Genomic DNA, 24,611 nt, shown 5'->3' on the forward strand with positions numbered 1-24,611 from the left:
ATTTCGGAATAGAGGAGGAGTTCACAACATGGTAGAAGCTGTTTTTGTATTTTTTTTAATTTTAATTTTTTATTTGTTTAGTACATTAATCTTCATTTTAAAAACTTGCGTTAGTTTCCTCCGATTGTTCCTGATTATTCCTTTCAATATTTTGTTGGTTTTTCTTCATGTGCTCCTGATTATTCCTGGTGAGACTTCTGCTGATGTACTCAGAATGCTTTTGATTATTTATGAGGAATAAATCTCTGCATAAAAAATTATGTAATGAGACTTGCAATTTTATTCAGAGTTACAGTTAATTAGTAATTTTCTGTTACTATTCAGCACTTACAATATTGTTATCAGATGGAATGAAAACAAAAAATATATAATAATCCGTCAAATAATATGCTTTAAAACGACTGAGAAACACTATCATGCAAGACAAACTACTTGCTCCTGAATATCTGGCAAAGCACTCCTCTTAAGATCTTGAGTGAGCATTCCGCATCCCACATAAAAACAGTGACTGTCTGTAAAACACAGAATGTGGCGCCAACGGTTCCAATAATCAGGACGAATTTCTCAATTTCGTTGATGAATGAAGCTATTGTAGTAAGTTGTAGCATTGTAGACTCGTAGCCTAGTGGCCAAGGAGTCTCGTTGTTATTTAGCCTCGTAGCCTTGTAACCTTGTAGCTTTTTTGTATTGTAGAAAAAATGTCGCTGGAGCTTTTGGGGCTGTATCCTATCGTATCCTGTGACCGATCGTATTTCTGTGGCGAGATCGTTCAACTGCAGTAACAACACTATCTGGTTCGGGTCTGAAAGGATAATCTTTATCGACTAGACATTATTGTGGCTACTGGAGTATGTAGTTCGCAATTTCAAATGATGCAGGAAGACACGAAAGAAGTAAATGTATTGTTACGATTTTAATAATCGTTGAGTGGGAAGAACTGGGTTCGTATAGGGATAGGCCAGTTTTTTTTATTGCAGTTTTATTGACGGCTAATATTTACAACACTAATACGCAATCTTACGCAAAATGCCTACTCATCAATTGCTCGCACTCAGTATCTCAAGTCCTTACATTCCGCAGTGAAATGAAATAGACCACTACCTGTCGTGAAAGCAGTATTCTCCTTATCCTCTGGGTGTAGCTCCACTTGCCAGTAACCACTTTTCAGGTCCAATGTAGAGAACAATCTGGTGCCAAAGACTTTATCAAGTGTGCCATCGATACATGGGAAGGGGTAGCTGTCCTTTTTGGTGATGTCATTCATCTTCTGATAGTCCACACAGAACCTCAGTTGGCCATCCTTCTTCTCCACTAGAACTGGGGAAACCCAAGGACTCTGTGATGGTTCTATTACACCACCCTCCATCATACCCGCGACCAACTTCTCAGCTTCTTCCTGTTTTGCTAGAGGCAGCCATCGTGGCTCTGTATCACCTGTGTTGATGCGAGGATAGACCAGGATTGTTCTCCCAAGGTCAGTAGCCCCTAAGGATAATACATCTTGATTGCTTACCAGAAAAACTGTGACTTCTTCTTTTTCCCCATCTATTAGATTATTTTGGCATCACCTTAGTAGATGCTCTAGATTTGTCTCCAGTGTTTGCACATCATGTCTAATATGTAAGTATAACTCACATTGGCCTAACCAAGAGACTGGTTCACAACTAGCTATTGGTCTCCAGGTTTAAGAACCCTTGTTCAAAAGTCGAGGTTGGCCACCCTGACTGGTATAACCTCGCCGACCCTTGTAATGCTTCAAAAGACCAGGAGTGTCTTCATTTCTAACTTCAAATCTGGCTCTATCAGGTAGCTAATGTTGCCCCTTGGGTCTTTCATTATCCTAGCTGATATTATCTGCTCATGGTTTGCTGGAATAGAAACAGATTCGCTAACTACCACTTGCATTACAGGAACTTAAAATCGGTTGGGGGTAAATAATGCCACCTCTTCAATTTTAATACGCAGTACCTGTACTTATATGTGAAAAACGAATCCATATAGATTCATGATGTCCACTCCTAATATTACCTCATAGGTGATATCGGCAACAAGAAAGGTCTGTGATAATGTCCAAATTCTAATCCTTACCTCCAAATCTAGCTGTCCATGCACATGTGAATTATATCCGGTGGCTGTTTTGAGTCTATATGGAATGAGTGTTCTCTTCAGCTTTTCACTACTTACAATGTCTGTGCGGATTATGGATGCAGATGCCCCTGTGTCAACAGTAAGTAAACACTGTCTGCCATTGATCCTTCCATTAAGAAACAAACTGTCATGGCCTCTACGAAATACAGATACAGGAAAAACCCTAGGGACTACAATTTCCTGTAGAGCTGGAATGCTACCCCTCACATCAGATATTGCTCATTTCCCTGTTGATCTTCCTGTTTCTCTTCCTGTTGTGTTGTCTTCCCGCTTGTCGGACAGTTCCATTGGATGTGTCCTGGTTCACTGCAGACGAAGCACCGCGGGCGTCATCCTGCTCTCCTGTTATGGTTACCTGGAGTATCGTTCAGCAGCTTCTTCAATGCCCTGAGAATATATACTTCATTATTGGTATTTCTAGCATTTGCTGCATCGTAGGGTTCCAGCCCAGCTCGTCTTGTCCTGATGCTTATGTTTCTTGAGGCACTGCTTGCTGCCTTAATTTCCTGGGCATGGACCAAGGCCTCGCAACTCTTCTTGTTTCGGGCCAAACGAATAGTTTTCTGATCCTCCGCATCTCTGAGCCCGTCTATAAAAGCACTAGTGGTTAGCTGCTGGCGGAACTCTGTTGGTGCTTCTGGGTAGGAAAGGTGCACGAGCCGCTCGATGTCGGCTTCGAATTCTTTGAGGGTATCTGAATAACTGTGTTGATGTGTCTTGAGGGCTGTTCTATACACCTCGTCCATGTGTCGGTCGTCATACCTCAGCTCAATGGCCTCTACCAATACTTCATTGTCTTTCTGCTCTGTAACTGGTATGTTCTGCAGCAGCTCTAGTGGTGATCTTCGCCGGGCCAATACGAGTGCCGTAGCCTTTTATTTCTCGTCCCAGTTATTCACTTCAGCAGCTTCCTCGAACTGTCGCCTGTAGACAGCCCATAACCATTGGCCATCAAAGTTGGCTGGCTTAAATTTTGGGTGATCAGTTGTGCCTTCCACCTTCACGTCTCCAGAATAACTGCTCCTTTTCGTAGCCGATGTAGCATCCTTGATCATTCGACGGCACTCTTCATTTATAGCCGCTACACGCTTTTCGGTGGTCTGCTTGAGCTGAACTAGCTGTTGTGCTACCATTTCTTCATGTTAGGCTAGCTGTTGCTCTTGTTCTGCAGGATGCTGCTCAAACACTGCACTTTCCCTTCCAACTGAATACTGGTTTAATCCATCTTCTTCTTTAATTCTTCTTGAGCAGCCACGAGTTCATTACGCATATCTACCTGACCCCTCTTCATGTCTTCGATCTCTTCTTGCCATTTATTCATTTCACTCTTCATTTCATTCTTCATCTCTTATGGCAGTTCTTCATTTGGCTCTTCATCTCTTCTTTGCATCAATTTTATTCTTCATCTCTTATTGGCAGTTCTTCATTTGGCTCTTCATCACTTCTTGGCTATTGTCAATTTTATTCTTCATCTCCTCTTGGCAGTTCTTCATTTGGCTCTACATCACTTCTTGGCTATTATCAAATTTATCCTTAATCTCTTATTGGCAGTTCTTCATTTAGCTCTTCATCTCTTCTTGGCCCTTCTTTATTTTATTATTTGTTTCGGCCAAGAAAGTCATTACGTTTTTGAGTTCATCGGTGGCCAACTTCCTTGTCAACATACACTACACTTCTAACACTACTATCTTATGACTTCACTGTAATATCCCCTAAGGCTAACCTAATCCACTACTAAACACTAACACTAATTTTAAAACTACTACATTCCAAACTAACTACAGTTCTTAACACTAATTTTAATACCGAAAATCAAAATTCTAATTTTTTAAATTAATATTAATTATTTGTAAATTATTTAATTAGGGCTATCACACTTCTAACACCAAAATGTTACGATTTTATTAAGCATTGAGTGGGAAGAACTGGGTTCGTATAGGGATAACCAAATTATTTTTTATTGCACAGTTTTATTGACTGCTAATATTTAAAACACTAATACATAATCTTACTTACAATGCCTACTAATCAATTACTCGCACTCAGTATCTCAAGTCCTTAAACACCACATACCTCACTGGGTCGCACCCCTCGCGCAACTCTCGCCGCAGCACTCCTCGTGGACCTCCGTCGCTGAACTCTCGTCGTACTCCGTCGCTGCCGTTGCACTTCCCTCGCCGAGGAGCTCACTCCAACTCGCCGAGCCACTGTCGCGGAGGCCGGCGTCCAGGCTTACATATACCCTGGCGCCCTTCCAGAAGTGACGAGCGCGGCTGGGGCCAATCGCGTCATCCTGTGCCGACCCGACGCCCGAAGCGTCGAGAAGGGCATCGACAGCTCGTGCGAGGCAGGGTGCCGCGCGGGGAGTGGAGAGGAGGAGGGGGTAGCGATGACCCTTGTAATCCGCGCAGGCACGCATGTCATGTCTTACTTCAATAGATGGCGCATGACGTTAGTGATCGTGTGGGGCTGCCAGCCAGAACCGAACCCGGCGCTTGTCGTGGCCCTAGTTGTACTTGTTACAGTATAAAGAAACCTTCGCGTATGAAGTTACTTTGTGATAAGTGTCATGCGTATTTCTTTATGCGTATATGTCATGCGTATTTTTTACTCGTATTGACAGTTTGAGACAACGTGCCAAAAACTGTAGCAAAGGGAAAATCAATGTGCCTACTGGGGAACTACCCGCAGACATTTCGACTCATCGGCTTAAGTTGGAGGATAAATATATGCATACAAGCACACAAGCAGATGCGAAGCAACCGATTTTTTTAGGAATTTTGAGGAATTTTGAGTTATTTTTGAGGACTTTTGTAAAAATTTGACACCAAGATGGCTGCCGTGACTTCACAATCCAAGATGGCAGACAGGCAACAGTCATCTGACCCATAACCCAGGGCTCGGATTCCCTATTGTATACAACTCCCAAATTTTCTACACCTCTCCTCTTTTCTCACATGAATGACAATATAAAAATTTAGAAATAACTGAATATGGCAGTATCCATTTACCAAACAAAAACCAAAACTCAATCCGTTACCTTAGATGTGAATTCCAGAATAATTAAAGTAAACTTATATTTATATTAAATTTAAATTTATCTTCTCAAATCTGATTAAATGAATTTTTATAACTTTTTTTTTTAAAAATAAATATTGATCCTTTGTAAAATCAAGGGGTGATATTTCGGACAATGTCAAATAAGATAAGGTAGCTGAAGGTATGTTTATTTATCATTTCCAATATCTTAATTGAGTTGATTCGGTGAGAAGATATAATTTTTTTTTTAGTGTTTTAAGTATATTAACAGTATCTTACATGTTAAAAATTGAACCTCAGATAATTGTATAAAAGTGTTAGTAGATTTTTCTTGTTCATAAAACATTCCACTTAAGTTACATCCTCTTTGATTAACTTTAAAAATATATCTTTTATAATAAAACAAATTGACCGCCTTTTCACCCTTTTTGCGGTCTAATATGGAAAAATTATAAAGGTTAAAAAAACATGATTTTGTATCTGTAAACACTAAAGTGCCCCAGTTTCAATGTTTTTGGGGTCGAATATCAAAAATTGTAATAGTAGTGGAGCCCAATAGGGGATTTTGTGATTTACTCTAGCGCGACAGATGAACATAAGGGAGGATAACTTGCATTTTGTTGAGTACCTCCACCATATATAAGCCCTTTATATAGAAACGTGCGTCTAGGGCAACCCATTAGAAAAAAAAATCACCGTTAGAAGTTGGAAATACTGAAGCGCGTCAGATTAAGGTAAGGTGAGTTAATTACTAACTGAAAAGTATGCATTTAAATAGTCTGACGATTTGAGCGTAACGTAAGGAAGTGGGAGGGTCACAAACTTGTAACAAAAAAAAAGGTCGTCTTGACATTCTCAAGCGTAGTTCATCTTTTAAAATGAAATAATACAAAAATAACGGTAAAAATGTAATCTGCCGATTTCCACAAGCCGAAGTAACAAAAATCGTCTAAAAAAAATCGATGAACGCCGGCTGCACGCACGAAAAAGTGTCACTTAACGCACATTGTCCCACTACGATGTGTCCGCCGCATTTCTCTTCCACTCGATTGGAACAACCATCGATTTGACTTTTCAATCATGTTTTCGTCGTTTGAATTAATAATATTATGTAATTTAACGATCGTCCACCGATTTTCAGCACAATTGGTACGGTTATTTAAAAGTAATGATGAATTTTCAAATACGTTTTTGTACAACAATGGTGTTTTACAGTTACACATAATAATTCAAATTACACCCGGGATCTTTTCCACAATGTTTTAAAAAAATATTGTAACACATTATAAATAAGTTTGGTGTATTTTGAATGCGTAGTTGTTATAAAATCATATTATTAAAACAAAATAATATTATTCCCCTACGGTGCTGTCCTCTACGGTGACGGATGCGAACCGAGCGAATCGAGTTATATATCCCCTTCCGCGGCAATCAGGTACTCGTTAATACATATTTTCATTTGTTTATCGCGAGGGGCGTTATTATTAATGAATTATAAATAAAATTTCGTGCCCGGGGCCACAATTGCATATAATTTTGAGCACTGGAAGACATAACAACTTAAAACATTCTCGACGAATTTTAATCGCGCACCACGAGCGCCTTGGTTGGAGATTAAAGCCAAAATTCTTTCTTTAACTTACTAATACTTATTTTATTAACTGCAAGGGCATTTTTATTAAATTCTACATTTAATTTCACGACGAACAAACTTCGTCGTTAAATGTGTAATTGCGAATAAGCGTAAAACATTCTCGACGATCTTGAAGTTAAATTGCAAACATGTATAAAAGTTATAGTTCAAATAATCTCTTCGTTTAAGTAATAAACATATTTGAATTAATGAGTGCAAATAAAAGTAAATTTATCAATTAAATTGTAGATTTCATTTCACTCCTTCTTTGTTTCCTTACAAAAAAGTGATAATTCAATAAAAATGATTCAATTTTATTCATAAAAGTATGCAATCATTTCATCAATGTTTTGTAATGACGTTGTTACGTTAAACTATCGTCCGTAAACAGACTTTACAGACAACCAATTTTTATATTTTTGAAAACCTGTAGACGCTTCCTCCACCGCTAAAAAAGAGAAAAAAATTTATATAACCTTTTATACTTCCTATCATCTAAACAAATCAAATTTAATTTAAGATATAGTCAATGCTAAATAAACATACATTCAGCTACCTTCTCTTATTCAAAATTTTCCGAAATATTACCTCTTAATTTGTAAAAGAGGTTAATATTATTTTTTTAAAAAATTATGGAATCCATAAAAATAAATTGGCAAAGTTAATTTAAATTAAATGTAAATATAACTTTATTATACTTATTTTGGGGTTTTCACCTACGTTAAAAAAATAAAAGGGTTTGATTTTTTTTTTTGGTTAATAGATACTGTAACATTTTCTTATTTCTTAATTTTTACATTTGCTTCCCTTTGGGAAAGGTGGCAAGGGGTAAAAAATTAGGGTATTTTGTTTAAGTAATACTAAGAAAACTAATAGTCAATTAATATGTTATGTAATAAATTTGATATCTGTATTTTACATTTCAAATAAAAATGTGATTATATCACATATACTTAAATAATGGACGGTATTTGTAAATAAGTGAAATAATTTAATAATTATAATATCTCTAAACATAGTAAATGGCTATTTCAGTGTAAACTTTGACATAAACTTTGTTAAAATATTTAAGGTGTGAGTCAAAGAATATTTTTAAAGTTTCTTCCTCATGAAATGTAAAGGAAATAAGTGTGATTTCATCAAGGTAAAGTACATCATCGAACACTCTGTAAAGAAGTTTTAAAATGAGATGGTTAATCTATACTAAAATAAAATAGACTACGCATTACTTCTTCAGAAATTATCATTCTTAAAAATTATGTTATGAAATTAAAATTTTATGCATCTGAATTTAATTTGTCTATTTATTCAGTAAAAATGTTTTGAATAATTTACATTTTTTCAATTGTAAGATTTTAGCAATACCCAGAAATTGCGTGAGTGAAGACCTGGGGTATTAGCTAGTTTATGCTTAGATATTTACATATAGCTTTGTTTTCTATAAAAATATGAATTTATTATGATAATATATAACATACTACCTTTTCACACCTTTAAAAGACGAAATTCGGATGACTTAAAATTACAACTTTGTAACTCTATATGCTTAATGTTCATTCTTAATTTCTTACCCTTATACCAAGTTGACTTTTTTAATTAAACCAAACTTAACAACCCTTAGGGGCGGAGTCTTACAAATAATATCAATAATAAATAAATAGTTTATTATTTTTACCATTAATATGTATCTAACTTAAAACGTTTAGAGATATATATTTTTATTAATTACAGACCTACCCCGTTTTCACCTCTATTTAAAAAAGGATTTTAACAAACCGAAAAAAAGCAATAATTAAATTTAGATGAAAAATTTTTAGTTTCTAAATTAGTAGTATACTAATGGGCGTCCGAGCCCAGACTTCAGGCTGAGGAGCAATGGAGCCCATCGCCATCTTGGATTGTGACGTCACGGCAACAATTTTGGATGACCTTAACCTTTGACCTTTACGTTAAACATTTGCCCAAAATTGCCAAATATTACACATAACTTGCCAACATTTAACATAAATTCGCCAAACTCAGCCAAAATTTCCAGTTTATTGAAAAAATGCTCTAAAAATATTTCAAAAATTTAAAAAATAAAATTTTCCCTTTAAAAAAAAATACTTTTTGAAGGAAAACTTATCGATTTATTCCTCAAAAAATTCAAAAGTCTAAATTCCAAAAACCTCAAAAGAATTTTTCCTTTGAAAGATCCAAAAGTTCACAAAGTAGCTTAAATTCTTCGACGACAAGCCTCTCTAAGTTGCCAAGGTCATGACATTAACCTTGAACAGTAACTTGAAATTCTTTAATTTTTGACTGAAAAATTAAAAAGAATTTTCATTTAATAGCTCACTTCAAATTTTAAAATACTAAATATATTTCGGTGCTCGACTTAATATCTTGCGATACTAAACATGTCATTTATTAATAAAAATTTTTTAAATATCTAAATAACAGTTCAATTACGATGGGACATATCCATTCTTACGTCACACCTACCATCTTGGTTACTGGAACATTTCACTTTTAGTTCTGGAAAGCATTTTAAAAATTAGTCATTTTTATGCTAGAAACCATAAAATATTTTAAAATTTATAGTACTATTAAGAAAATTTTAATATAAAAAACTTCCTGTTTTTAAAAATTATTGTCCTCAATATTGTAAATCCGTTATTACTATATGATTTTCATAGATAAAATGTTAAAATTTATAAAAAAATTAATAAATAATATTTTAATCAAAAATGGAGTCTTCAGTAAAAACCCGACGAGATCATTCGATAAAAATGGCGACAGACCCTCCCTACATGAAAGCCACCGCAGACTGAGCTCCCACCACTAAATTCAAGGTATTTTTATCGCCAGCTAGTATGACGTCACATCCGACATCTTGTTTTTGTCTGCTGGAGGCTAGCATCATGTTTTCAATTTCTTGAGGCCACCAACGTGTTTTTTTTCTGCTAGAGTGCACTGCCGCCATGATAATTTATTCTTTTCTAGTTAGAGTGTACTAATAATTTATTACTGTGGCACCCAACATATCGAAACGGCATCTTGGAAATCCATAATAATTTAGCTATAAATTCGGGAAAAATTCCAAAATTCATAAAAAAATTCCTTTTTACAATAAAGATTGATAAGATGAATTCGTGTATTTGTTTTGATACTAAAACGATGCAAAAATTTTATGTAAAAATACTATTCTATAAATATGACCATTAAATCCTAAAAGCAGCTTAAGTTCCTCTACTGTCAGCCTCTAGTAAGTTGATGATGACATATTGACCACTGTATAGAAAACTCGTGATAATTAAGATATAAATTCGGGAAAACTACCAAATATCATCAAAAATATAACTCATTAATTTACTGATTGACTCGATCGACTCTCGTTCGTGGTTCAATTCACGGTCAGTGATAAGAGTAACTAACATATTTTAAATTCATTTCCCATTACCTTATATTTAGTTTATTATCATTCCCTCTACTGAAAAACGACTCTAAAAAGATAACTGCCCGACGAAATAAATACATTTTCGCTATGCATACAATTGAAGTCTAATTTTTCGATACTAGAAATGCCTTCCAACCAGGTCTTGTACAACGTTGGGCGTAAAGAACAAGTGTCTTCGGACCACGAGCCTGAGCATGTACAATGTCTGGCTATAGACAAATGTCTCTAAACCATGGGGCCAATCGACCTGACTACAGACATAACGATCTAGAATCAACACTAGGATACGATCGGTCCCAAGATGCAGTAAGATACAATGACTCTAAATATCTTTGTCTCCAACTGTTTTTGAGTCCAACAGTCTTTTGCTCCAACTGTCTTTGGCTCCAAGAGTTTTTAGCTCCAACTGCCTTTGGCTCCAACAATCTTTAACTACAACTTTCTTTTGGCTAAAACAGTCATCGGCTCCAATAGTCCTTGGCTTCAAATTCTTGGCTACAAAAATCATTGGCTCCAAAATTCATTGGCTCCAACTGACTTTGGATCCGTCTTTGGCTCCAAAAGCTCTAAATTCTCCAAGTGCTCCAACTGTCTTTGACTTCAACAGACATTGGTTCCAAAAGATGATGCTCCAAAGCTCAAAATTGTCCCAACAGTTTCAAGTGCTCCAAAGCTTCAAGTGCAACAGTGCTCCAATTGCTCTAAAACTCAAATTGCTCCAAGAGAAACAATGCTCTAATTGCTACAATTGGTCAACCGATCCAAGTGCTCCAAAGCTCCAAATGCTACAATTTCTCCAACAAATCCAACTGCTCTAATTGCTCCAAGTGCTGTAAAGCTCCAAGTGTTCCGATGCTCCAATTTCACCAAGATCTCCAAAGTTCCAATTACTCCAAGAGCTCCAATTCTCCAATTACTCCAATTGCTCCATTAGCTACAACTGATCCAATTGCTCCAAGTTCTCAAACTGTTCAAACAATTACAGCCGCTCCAGTTGCTCAAAATGATACTATTGCTGTTATGACTTATTTATTACTATCCATTGTGTTAGTCAATTGTATTGATTTTTTCATATTTAAGTTAAAAGTTTATTACGAAAACTCTGCATTTGTTAGAAATTAGATTTCAAGAAGTGAAACAATCGCTTTTGGAATTCCAAATATATATATATATTTTTAAATTTGGTACATATGAAAGTAATACAAGTCATTATTTTATGAAGCCAGCTTCCATCGGTTATTTGAATACTTCTTTGATGTGCGAATATTTTCCTGCACAAAGCAAAGCATGTAGAAGTCTTACCCTGTCAACCAATATGTTAGGATCTTCCCATGATACATAATCAATCTCTTCTGCTACTATCATCTTCCTTGAATGTTTATAATACATATTATTAGGATCTCTGGAATTTTCTGTTTTATCACCAGCTTCAAGGTCACTTTCGTCATTGACTCAGTAATCATTTCAAGCTTAATCAGAATAATATATTATAACGTGTCGTTTCCAATGTTTTGGTCTCAACGCTTCATGAAAATCTTCGATCTTGTGAGCTTCAGGTACGTCATCACAGTCTTCGCTCATGTCAGCCTCAGATGTGTAATCATAGTTTTGACCGATCGTATACTACATTTTATTCTGGATTGTTATATCTGTAGTCAGGTCGATTGGCCTCGTAGTTCAGAGACACCTGGTCTATAGCCTGACATTGTAAATGGCTTGACCTCGAGGTCCGAATAAACTTGGTTTATACGCCCAACATTTTACAATACCTGGTTGGAAGGTATTCTAAGTATCGGAAAATTAGACTTCGATGTTAGGCATTGATAAAATGTATTCAAACCATCGGACAGTTTTCTTGTTTAAAATCGTTTTTAATAGTGAGAATGATTAAATAACCCCCCTAAAGGTAATGGGATACAGAATTTAAAATTTAATTTAAGTGTTAGTTACTCTTATTACAGACTGTGAATCAATCCAAGGACATAAATCAATCGAATCAATAATTAAATTAATGAGTGATTTTTGAAGATTTTTGTAATCTTTCTTGAATTTATAGCTTAATCGTTACAAATTTTAAAAATTGGGGTCATTTGGTCAACATCGGCTTACTAGATGGTAGTAGAGGAATTTAACCTGCTTTTAGGACTTATTTGTCATATTCATTGAATAAGTATTTTTACATAAATTTTTTTTCGGATCGATCAAGTATCTAACCAAGGACAGGATTTGATATACCTAATCAATTTTAATTTTAATAATTTTTTTTATGAATTTTTGAATTTATCACGAATTTATAGCTAAATAATTACGGAATTCCAAGATGCCACGGCGCCACAGTAATAAATTATAAGTACACTCTAACGGGCGAAAAAAATAAACTATCATGACGGCAGTGCAATGGCGCAATTATTCTAACTAAAAAATGTTAATACTGATTTATTTTGTTATAAAAATGTTGGTTCTATTTTAAAAAGTAATAATGATATTATGTTTAAATTAATCTATTTCTAAAATATATCATGAATTTTATGTAATAAAATATAATGTTGACAATTTAACAAATTATGAGTACAATTTACGTAGAGTAAATAATATTTTATCCTAAAGTTCTATAACTTAAACACTAATAATTTCGTCTTAATATGGTTTAGTGTTTGCATTGTAAACTAAAATCTCTTAATACAGTTAATAAATGGTATTCAGAACCTTTTATAAATCAATTTTTTTTTAAATTATATGAGTTGTATTCCCAAAAGAATATTTGTAATAACTTATAATAATTAAAACCTGGAGATTTAAATTAATTACAATTTTTAAAGTAATGTATATATTCGGTATCATAATTATGAAATTAAAGAAATAAAGCTATATACTAATTATTCTCAACCAGTATTCCACAGTTTTAGGAATTTTTGACATTTCTTACAAGACTAAACAATAAATAATAATAAAATAACAGGTATGTTAATTCACTTGAACTTAATATATTTAAATATAGTACTTGCTTCATGACATAAATTAATTAAAATAGGGTACTGGTTTCATATAAATGATGTTTTTAAAAATACGCTTAGTTCATTAGACAAGAAAACATTTTTTAAATATTTTAATGTAATGCAAATATTGTGAGTTTATTGCAGATTATTCTTCAAGGGACTTATTGAAGTGCTTATGGTTGTCTAGTTGTATTCAACTATTTGTTTTAGTGAGGAAGTAATCTTTTGACTAAATTGAATTTTTTTTGGCATCGGTTAAGAGATGTGGGCATAAAATCGACGGTTATGGCGAAATGTTCCTGTTGCAGCCACTTTAGGTATATATTATGTTTTGATATTAGTAGAAACATTTTTATTTTTGACTAAGAAAATGTATTAATAAAATAAGACTGAAAACATTTTATCAGATACATATTACTATGGAACACATTACAATAATATAAATGAGTATTTTTGAACAAGAGCATACGATTGTATGTACGTAATTTAATATAGATATTCATACGGAAAAACTACTGCAAAATAACAGTAGGAAAATAGGCTGGAATTAATAAAATAAATGAACGGAATGTATGGCTGTATTAACGTGTTTAAAATTTCTGCAATTTTTATGTCAGTGTTTTTATATTACAGTTCACTTTTTTATGATTGTTGACATAGATTTTGCTTTTGCATTAGATTGCAGAAAGTATTGTGTATTATTTTTTTTAAATAGTTAATTTTATTAAATATATATAAATTTACTGACACGACAGCCAACATGCTAATCAAACACACCTTTATAATGAACAATTTAACAATAAATGTAAGAATAAAATATTTACATGTCATACGAGTTATGTTATCTAAGAAACAATTTGATATTTAATGCTTAAAATTTTAGTTATAAATATTTTTAATTAATTTTACATAAATTAAACGCTAGCGTTATCATATTTATATTTTAATAAACTTCCTTGAGATTCATATAAATATACAAATATTTTTAAATAAATTTTATTATTTTTAAGTTATGAAGTGTTTAATTCAGGATCGAATGTCACCTATAAAGAAATAATTAACTGATAATTTTTCTACAGCCTTCAGTAAAACGGTTTCATTGCCCATGTCTGTAAGAATTTAATTTGAATCGCATAATAATTATGCCAGAAAAGTATAAAAGCAATGGATATTTGATTTATTAAATTTCGATATATTGGTTGTTTCATCAGATGTAATTGTTTTTCTTATTTTTTCTTTTCATATTTATTTATACGTTAAATTGCTCCCGTCCAATGACTTGATTTTAAAAAAATTTGTGCGTGTATAACGTAACTGAAATACAAACATCAGTTTATCACACCACTATCTAAATTAGCCAGTAGCGTATTCGCATAAAAATCCTAGTTTGTTTAAGCTATGGTGACAAACACAAAGTAATTAGAGCAAGGCATGTATTATATAATTATTATATTTATGGATGGTTTACATTTTTTTCTTACAACGATACTATGAAATATCTAAATTATTTTTAGTATTTTGGATCGCTAAGTATCCTTTAATTTAAAGCTTAAGATTAAACGTATTCCGGTATTGACTAAGATTTTTAAATTTTTTACGGTGGTTTTCTCTGATTTATTCGTTTATATACCATTTCGCATCCTTAAAATTGCCAGTGTATCATTTCCTCAGAAAACAAATAGGGAAAACTGATTGGATTGTGCATTGTTTACTTGTGTCGTTTTTGTTAAAAAATCTAAGTTGTGAAAAAAAGCTATAAATTCATTGAGATAGTAAAATTCTCTTATAAACAATAAAAAATTATATTTGTTTGAAGTAGTCAGCATTTGCAAAACCATATTTGAAGTTTTTATTTTAGGTTGTGCAGCCGGGGAAATGAGGTGTGCCGACAGTTGGAGTGTGCTTGTTGTGGAACCAGACGAGAGAGAGCGCGAGAGAGAGAAAGAGTGTGTGCAGGCAGAGGCCGGCGCTGATCGTCGCTGTATTTCAGCGGGCCGGTGACCAGTACATTGCAGCGGCCCCTGCAGAGCGCGGCGCCCGGACCAACTTGTCTTGTTCATGTTGCTCTGCCGTCTCTTCTCGTCTCTGCTCTCCTGTTGTTCTCGTGCTGATCAGCCACCGCTGTGCTCTCTGCCTGCATGCCCGCCACTGCATGGCCCGCCAACCCTCCAATCCTCTGCATGCGATGACTGTGCTGTGACCACGACTTCACTGCGCCCCGCCCACCGTGAAGAGCATACCTTTTCTCGCGACCAGCCCGGGGAAGGACCGAGTGGTCCTAGTCTATAGCGACAAGATAGAAGTACGGACGAAGGTAACTCCACCCTTCATTCACTAGCTTGTCCGTTTGCTTATTCTTAACTATTTTATTTTCTTAACAATGAACATGAATGAATACTTTTGGGTCAAAGAAATTCCATTACGAATTTGGCTGACAAAAATTGTTTGCTGATAAATTCTGATAGTATGAGGCACTTAACCACGACATAGAAATAGCTCTTAGCACTGCTCACGTGCGATTTGGTTTTATGCATGATGCATGTTAAATTATAATTTTAAAAATTTAAATAATCAATTATTTATAACTAAGAAAATAATTTGTTTTCATTTTATGGAGTCATAGTTTTCGTATATGTTCTAATGATGTGTGTATTGTTGCACTATAAATGAAACCATTTTTATCTGATACAGAAAGTTTTATTAGGTGATAGAGGTAAGGGTGTAGTTATTCAAAAGATTCCAGTTCTTTTCAGTGAAATAATACTGAAACCATCAAGAAGTAAATATAATAAAATTAATAATATACATTTTTATTATATAAGAAGAATGTTGGTCGGTTTTTCATTGCCAAGATTAAAATGTAGGTGACATTGCAAGCTCAATTGATAGGACTTCGGAGAATTTAATTAATCTTATAAACATAATATATGTTTTATTAAAAAAAATTACTACAGAAATCTAAAAGAATAAATGCCAGTGTCTGTAAATATTGAGACTTTGTCTTACACTGTATACAAATTTACACTTATAAATATCCAGCAATATTTAGGTTGATATGGCACTATATTTAATTATAATTTTGCTGTACCTAAGGCTTACGCTTTTAAATACGAATACTATTCTCTAGTGAAAACATTATTTTAACCTACAATGGTGGATATTAAAACTGTCACTTTTTACAATGTGTATTTTTAATTTTGGTTTCATTGTTAAGCCCATGTTTGCAGCTATTTTATTTATGACTGATTAAAATATTTAAATATCTTTCTAAATATCTGTTACGACTATCGCAGTAACGCCTGAAAAACTTTTGAAGTGATCGAAAAATGCATAAGATTCATACCGACACTGTCAGTAAACAAAGTCTTCAGACAAAAAATGAATGCGTAACATATGTTGATTCCAGTGATGTGCAGAATTTAAAAGTATAAATGTTACAAACGAAAACATTTATTCTAACCGAAAAATTAAAATAAATGTATTTTTTGTTAGCACATGGCCTTAAGTCGTTTGCTTTCAGACTATTTTTCAAATGTTAGAGCAAACGTGTAAAGAACAAGTTATTTAACGTACTTTAAATGATTCATGCAATGGTGAATTTAGGTTTAATGCAGTTTTTTGGACATACGCCAGTGCAGTTTTGCACTGTTTGTCATGGAAAAATTCCGAAAATAAAAAATCAATAAAAAATTACGAAGAAAAGAATTCACAGAAAACAAGACTGGATCAACTGATGTCGGACAAACAGAACCAACGATGAAACTAAACAAGTATTATGGACGACACAACGATGACAGCACGGACAAAAAAACTGCATTAAAGCTAATTTAAGTGCATGTGCCAGTCAAAAAACTTAAATCTGAACTTTATGTCTGAAGAGAAAATATATATTTAAAGCAAAGCCCTTTTGGGACGAAAATGAGATTGTTTATTAAAAGAGAAAAAATGTATATATATTATTAAGCTTTTAAGGCATAGTAACGAAAAGAGGAATATGTTATTTTCAATAGTCTTAAGGCAAAAATAAAGGAAACAGAAGTTTGTATATGAATGAGTACAAGCTGTAGAATATTTATTCATATTTGAAAAAAAAATATTTTATCAAATATAAAATATAATTTTAAATTTTTGCAAAAGTTGCCTGCCATAAATGCACTGCAGCCCGAAGTTCGTGGACACAACAAAATATTATGAAGTACTTGTTTTAAAAATGTGTTATTTCTGGTTTCAAACTATGACCATCACTGACTTAGCTTTAAGTAAAATAGTCCAATGCCCGCTTGCACAGTTGGGTGGGAAAAATCCAAGTAAAGACAAAGCAGGTTAATCAAGTGGAGTAGGTAGATTCCTTCGACTTAAATCATGACTGTGCAGGCCGGACTAAGAGTGGCTTTCTGTCATATGTTTGTTTATTAGAAAAATAAACACTCATTGTAATATATTGTGTTTTAAATGTTTTTTTTTTTTTAATTTTCTGTTACTTCTGAAATCTGATGATCTCAGTTGTATTTTAGTGGCTTGCGTTGGATTAGGTTGTGTTTTGTTTGTTTCTGTTTTACTGTAATCATATATTTCCTGTGGATTTTGTTAGTTGCTGTACTTTAAGGGTTAAATTTTTTTAGTGTTATGATTTATGATGTGTTACAGTCTGTTTCTTATGTAGGTATTTTAGTGATATTGATGTATTTAAATACGTTTTTTATCGTTTCTGTTAGGATGCAGTCAGTTGGTTTACATAGCTTTCTAGAGGTTCTCATTGAATTAATTTGGTGTTTGTGAGTTGTTGTATTAAAAATACGTTTAAACTGTTTTATGATTAGTTTTCGATGTTTATTAACTGCAGTCAATTTGTAGCTGTATTCTGGTATTTTTTATTAGTTTCTTTTGAATTTTGTTGGTTTTTATTCTACTTTTTTTTTGTTTGTGATAGGGGATTTTAGTACATTATATTTGGATGGATTAGTTTCGGTTATGCTGTTGTCATTTGGTTTTCGTTTGCATTGCAGTGGTTCATATGTCATTAATGTGGGCTTTTTTTCTTTTCTTTATACTACAATACTGAGAAATCCATTGAATTTCACAGTAATTTTACTTGTACCATCCATCTACTTGTAGTACAATATATACCAATATAATATAACAAAACACCAAAAAAATACTCCTATTTATCACACAGAAATTTAGCAAAGTAAAATCAATACAGGGCATCAGAAACTAAAAATCAAAGGAACAAAATGGTGACCTCAAAAATAAATCATAAAATACCGAGTGCGTAGCAGCAGAATTTATCAAAATTGGAAAAAAAAAATTAAAATACTTAAGGAACAAATGAGATCAACACACAACTATACAACAAAAACTAAAATATATTTTTACATTAAATGGTTTGAAAACAGCGTAAATTGACATATTTCAGTGAAATTGTATTCAAAAAATCTTAATTTAATTCGATGGAAATCACAGAATTTGCAAAAATAAATATGATGAAACATAACAGAAATAAAAAAAACCTAGTTGAACCATTTAAGCATAACATATATTATCGTATTACTATACAACAATATCCAACACACAACAACACATTTATAAACATTTTGTAGTTCTATTTAACGTAAGAGCAATATCAACTAAGCATTTCTTGAAAAAATAGATTACTGTCATTGTCCATGTACTCACATATGACAAATAAACCTAGTATGACTAAAAAAGAAAGATATAAATTCGGGTATTTGAAAGGGAGTTATCACCCAAAATTGATATGGTCCTTTCAAAATATAAACTGGCGGAGATGGTTAAAATGTAGAGATAAAATCGCTTCCAAGAACACAATGTGTCTTGAAAACATAAATCTATGCATCTCGGGTGGGAAGGGGGTGTCGCTAAAATTCCAGGGGAACAACGAATTAGGGCAGCATAAATAAATATATTTTTATGAAACGTAATTAAAAAAATCTTAAATGAGTTCGATAGAAATAACTGAATATACAGAAATAAAAATGATGAAACGTAACAGAAACAACTGCAAAACATGGGGCCATTTCACAAAAGTACAAGTTTTTTTTTTAAGTAAAATGTTTGTGAAAATATTCGGTTACAAGCGTTTTACAAATCTTTTTTGTAGGTTTTTCATGACAAGTAAAGTTTTTCAAGTTTGCATTTATGTTTACTTGTAGGCTACGTAAAATGTGTTATGACGTCTGTAGATTGACATCTTGTCGCTGACACCTAATGTTAACAACTAATGTTCTACTTAGCTTAAATTTTAGTTAGGTAATTTTTACAAGGTTATTAATTTTCCCCCTAGAAAGTTGTTTAAGCCTTGTTCTTCCTCTATTTGTTTAAAATAAAATAAAGAAATGTACAAGAATCATATGCAATTTAATGCTACAAATAAACAATAATAACTGTTACCGGTACATTAAATAAATGAGGTTATGTGGCCAAATATTAAAAAAATTAGACGATTAATATTTAAGAAATTGAGTTTTACAGTATGGTTAAAATGAAAAATCCTACAACATTTTATCGTGCAGGGAAAACACATAGAACCATCTGAATGCTCACAAATTATTTCATTTTTTATTTGAAAGTTTCTCATCAATCTTTGCACCACCACTTAATTTAAAGAAATACATTATATTCTTGTAAGTACCCGAACACTATTTATAAGTAAAATATGCGAAACGTTTATATGAAACATTTGTAAAGCTTGCATTGCAATGCTTTTAAAAAAGATAAATTTTTATTCAGCTTTGTATTTCAGCTTTTTTACCAACCTATGAAAATAATTCTCACAAAGATTACAGTTAATAAAATGATATTGCAACAGGTATTGACTCAGGAAACTGAATGGGACTATAACCTGAGCCCAGTTTTTCAACGTTAGCTTAACTAGCATAGTTTTACTTCAAATTATTTTCAGATGCAAATAATAACATGAAATTTATCACTTAAATCACTTTTACTTAAGACTTGAGCTACACCTTACGTGAAAAAAATTATATTCTTTTTGAGTTTTATGCATATTTTTTTTTAAATTTAAGGTTTACGGGAATAAAGTTATAAATCAAATTTGTTTTAAAAGTTTAGTGCTTTAAATTAAAAAAAAACAAAGAAATAAATCGAGGAATAAAAATTGGGATGAAACAGTTTTGCTAAGGCAATAGAGCAATAAAATAAAATCAGTTAGTGATTTTAATCATTGGTGTATTTTTTTATCTAATGTTAGTAAGTTTTTTTACCTAAACTGGTTTTCATGAATAAAATTGTATTAAAAATGGTTTAAATCATACGTTTTTAAAAATCTATTGAAATATAAGATTTCCGTTATCTATGGGCTCTGGCCATGTATAAGATCGAATAGGTAATCGAACAGAAACGTTCGGAAATTGTTGGTATCACTAAATCTTTATCCAACCAAAAGAACCAACACTTAATTCATCAATTTTTTTTACAGATTTCACTAATACAACAATTAAAACTCTTTTGTTTTCTGTTGCCTTCGTAACAAATTTACGCAGAAACTTAGTTATTAAACTTTTTCTGCCACACTTATTTTCAAGTAAATGTAGCAAGTCTTAAAGCGTGTTCAAAACTTAAAGCTGCAATTATCATAAACTGTCCCCTGCCCGAGCAATCATTTATTCTAAATACAATTTTTTACTTGCAGCGTGCATTAAAGAAACAAAAAATAGTAGAAAATAGGTACTCTACAAAACAAATATAAATTGCAAATAAAATTATAAGTGCATTTATGGTTATTTTTTTACGTCATATTAATTCTTGAATACAAACAGTCTTTTCATTAAAACCTGCCAGATGAATAGACAAAGAAATGTAAAATAAATTTTTAAGATTAAAAATATTTTATATTGTTCTCCCGAGGCTACATTTCCGTAGAAGAACTGTTACCATCCTGATTTTTATCTATCTGTTTATTGCTCTGTTACTTGAATTCAAAGTGCGAAACTTTTAAAACCAATTTGATTCCTAACTTTACTCCCGAAACTTAAAATATATATATATATATATATATATATATATGCTTAAAACTGGGCAGGAAAACAGTTGTTTTTTCAAGTAAAGTGTATGGCTCGAGCCATAAGTAAAATAATTTAAATGATGAAATTCCAGTAATTTTTTTCCACTTGAAAATAATTTGAAGTAAAAATATGCCAGTTAAGGTATCGTTGAAAACTGAGCCCAGGATACGTCCCATTCAGTTTAATTTGTCAACTTTGGCTGCAATATTCCGTTATTAACTGTAATCTTTGTGAGGATACTATTCTTACTTAGTTAAAAATAAATTTGAAATACATGGCTAATGAAAAAAAAAAGAAATTTTGAAAAAAAAAAAAGTTATAAATGATTTATTTTGAAGTTTAATATGCACCTGGTTACATACAAATAGTACCTAATTGGTACTTACTAGAATATAATTTATTTATCTTAATTAAGTGTTGGTGCAAGTATTGGTAACAAATTTTAAATATATGTCATTTATTTAAATTTCTAAACATTCAGCTGGTTTTTAGGTGTTTTCCCTTCACACTATAATTTTGTAGAAATGTTTTTTTTAACCATATTGTGAAACCCAATTTACCTTAGTATTATTGCTTGGCTTAAAGGTTTTTGGTTTTTAAGAGAAATATGCAAAAATAATATTTCTTTAGGGGTAACTGAAAGATATTTAATAGTAAAATAATAAAATATTAGCCTAAAAGTTGTTATGAACATGTTACACGCCAATATAGACTGTTTCACTTTTTATTTCATCATCAAACATTAATTTATTGTATCTTCGTCTAAACATCTAGCTTTTATTTTCATCTCAGTTTCGTCTCTCTTTACGTTGCCTTAAATAATTAAAATTTTGACAGAGCTTCTAAGAAATTTGCTGTTAAGATAATTTAATTATATTTTATAAATAATTTTTATGGTTGTAGTTTAAAAAAATTCTTTAAACCCTGTGATGCTAGTAGTTATTGCTAGCCATCCTCTAGTTGCTAAAAAAACTAAAAGTAATGTAAAGGAGTGACGTAACTTGCTGTAAACCATGGGACTTGCAGTCCAGAGGACACGGGTTCGACCATTATAGTTCGGTTTCCTATGATTTCCCTGAATCCCCCAGGCTCCATCCTCTAGGATGGTTCCATGGTACAAGCTATGGTTTTTTTATTCCCTAGTTTACGTTAACTGTGTCGTTGAGGTAATTAGTATCAAAAACCGCGCTGTGAACAAAATATTAAGTCCAAATGAAATAATGTTTTTATTAGTTTTCCTAAACTGACTGATGTCATGTGATGCCACACCAATGTGACGAAATACACATTTTTTGAAGTTATAAATATTTTGGCTTTAGTTAGCAAGTAAATACTCTTCAGACATATTAAAACAGAATATTATTCAAAAAATGATCATAAAAACAAAGAGGAAATGAATATTATTCAAAAAATGAACATAAAAACAAAGAGGAAATGAATTACTGACTTTTTTGTGTACAGAATGCAGTTATCATACACCATAAAAATTAATTCATAAAATTGTGAGCATCATCAAAGTTGGTTGCTGAGTAATAATACTTTCTGGCATGACTGTGATGCCTTTTTTAAATATCCCTCCATTATAATGGTAAGAAAGCAGTTCTTAATATACTCAGTTAAAATACAGTAAATAAACAACATTGCTTAGAAAGCAGGTTTAAATAGTTTTGTAGTGAAATAAGTCGGTATGGTTAGGGTTATTACAGGTTTGATATAACAGCAACATAAATTTAAATTAATCAAACATAAAAGAAAAGGAACATAAAGTTGTAAGATTAGGTAACGTGGGTAGATAATATGCTATGTTATTTTTTTATTCAAGCCAAGACTACCTAATATATTATTTAGTTAGTATTACAGAGACAAGTCTTATTTAGTTATCACATGCCAGGTTTAAACACTATGTTCCCTGTAGGCTTCTTAGAATGTTGAGAATTTTATAGCATATTTTCTCTATAAAAACATCCTAGTTTGAAAACCAAATTGTATTAATTGAATTGATGTACTGTGTGCACTTCCGTATCCATGAATATGTAAGAATAAGAATACAAATGTGAAATAAATTTTACATATAATCTCCATTAGTAGAATATTTTGTAGTACCTTTTGTACGGCCAAATTAGCCCAAAAATAGGGGCACCCTTGCATAAATTCCCAAGAAGCTGAAAATTTACATGAACGCTAGGGATATCATTATAATGAAATTGTGAAAAGTCCCCATCGTTCCCGTGTGCGCAAAACATTTTATGCAAGATCAAAGTTCGCAAAAAAAGTTTTTTTTAAGTGACAACGTCTAATAAATCGATGAACGCCGGCTGCACGCACGAAAAAGTGTCACGCAACGCACATTGTCCCACTACGAAGTGTCCCGTTACGCTCATTGTACGCTTGCACCGCATCTCTCTTCCACTCGATTGGAACAACCATCGATTTGACTTTTCAATCATGTTTTCGTCGTTTGAATTATTAATATTATGTAATTTAACGATCGTCCACCGATTTTCAGCACAATCGGTACGGTTATTTAAAAGTAATGTTGAATTATCAAATACGTTTTTGTACGAACAATGGTGTTTTACAGTTACACATTACACCCGGGATCTTTTGCACAATGTTTTAAAAAAAATATTGTAACACATAATAAATAGGTTTGGTGTATTTGGGATGCGTATTTGTTATAAAATCGTATTATAAATACTAAATAATAATAATATTCCCCTACGGTGCAGTCATCTACGGTGACGGACGCGAACCGAGCGAATCGCGCTATCTATCCGCTTCCACGGCAACCAGGCACTCGTTAATACATATTTTCATTTGTTTATCGTGAGGGGCGTTATTATTAATGAATTATAAATAAAATTTCGTGCCCGGGGCCACAATTGCATATCATTTTGAGCACTGGAAGACATAAGAACGTAAAATATTCTCGACGAATTTTAATCTCGGCCCCAGCGCACCACGAGCGTCTGGGTTGGAGATTAAGGCCGAAATTCTTTCTTAAACTTACTAATACTTATTTTATTAACTGCAAGGGCATTTAAATTAAATTCTACGTTTAATTTCACGACGATCAAACTTGGTCGTTAAAAGTGTAATTGAGAAAAAGCGTAAAACATTCTCGACGATCTTGAAGTTAAATTGCAAACATGTATAAAAGTTATAGTTAAAATAATCTCACCGTTAAAGTAATAAATATATTTGAATTAATGAGTGCAAATAAAAGTAAATTTATCAATTAATTTGTAGATTTTATTTCACTCTTTCTTTGTATCCATACAAAATAGTGATAATTCAATAAAAATGATTAAATT

General features: G+C 32.5%; 1 protein-coding gene across 2 annotated transcripts in view; it reads left to right on the top strand.

Moving 5' to 3' along the window:
* Nucleotides 1–24,611, top strand: part of LOC134529356 (potassium voltage-gated channel protein Shal) — a 536,371-nt gene that overhangs the window by 396,405 nt on the left and 115,355 nt on the right. The window contains exon 5 of one of the 2 annotated variants that reach the window (XM_063363335.1): nt 15,489–15,569. The exons of the other annotated variant lie outside the window; for it this stretch is intronic. Coding sequence (XP_063219405.1) covers nt 15,489–15,569 — 81 coding nt within the window. The remainder of the gene's footprint in view (nt 1–15,488; nt 15,570–24,611) is intronic. 2 annotated transcript variants of the gene reach the window in all.

Source organism: Bacillus rossius, chromosome 2 (assembly GCF_032445375.1).
Source record: "Bacillus rossius redtenbacheri isolate Brsri chromosome 2, Brsri_v3, whole genome shotgun sequence".
NCBI lineage: Eukaryota > Metazoa > Arthropoda > Insecta > Phasmatodea > Bacillidae > Bacillus > Bacillus rossius.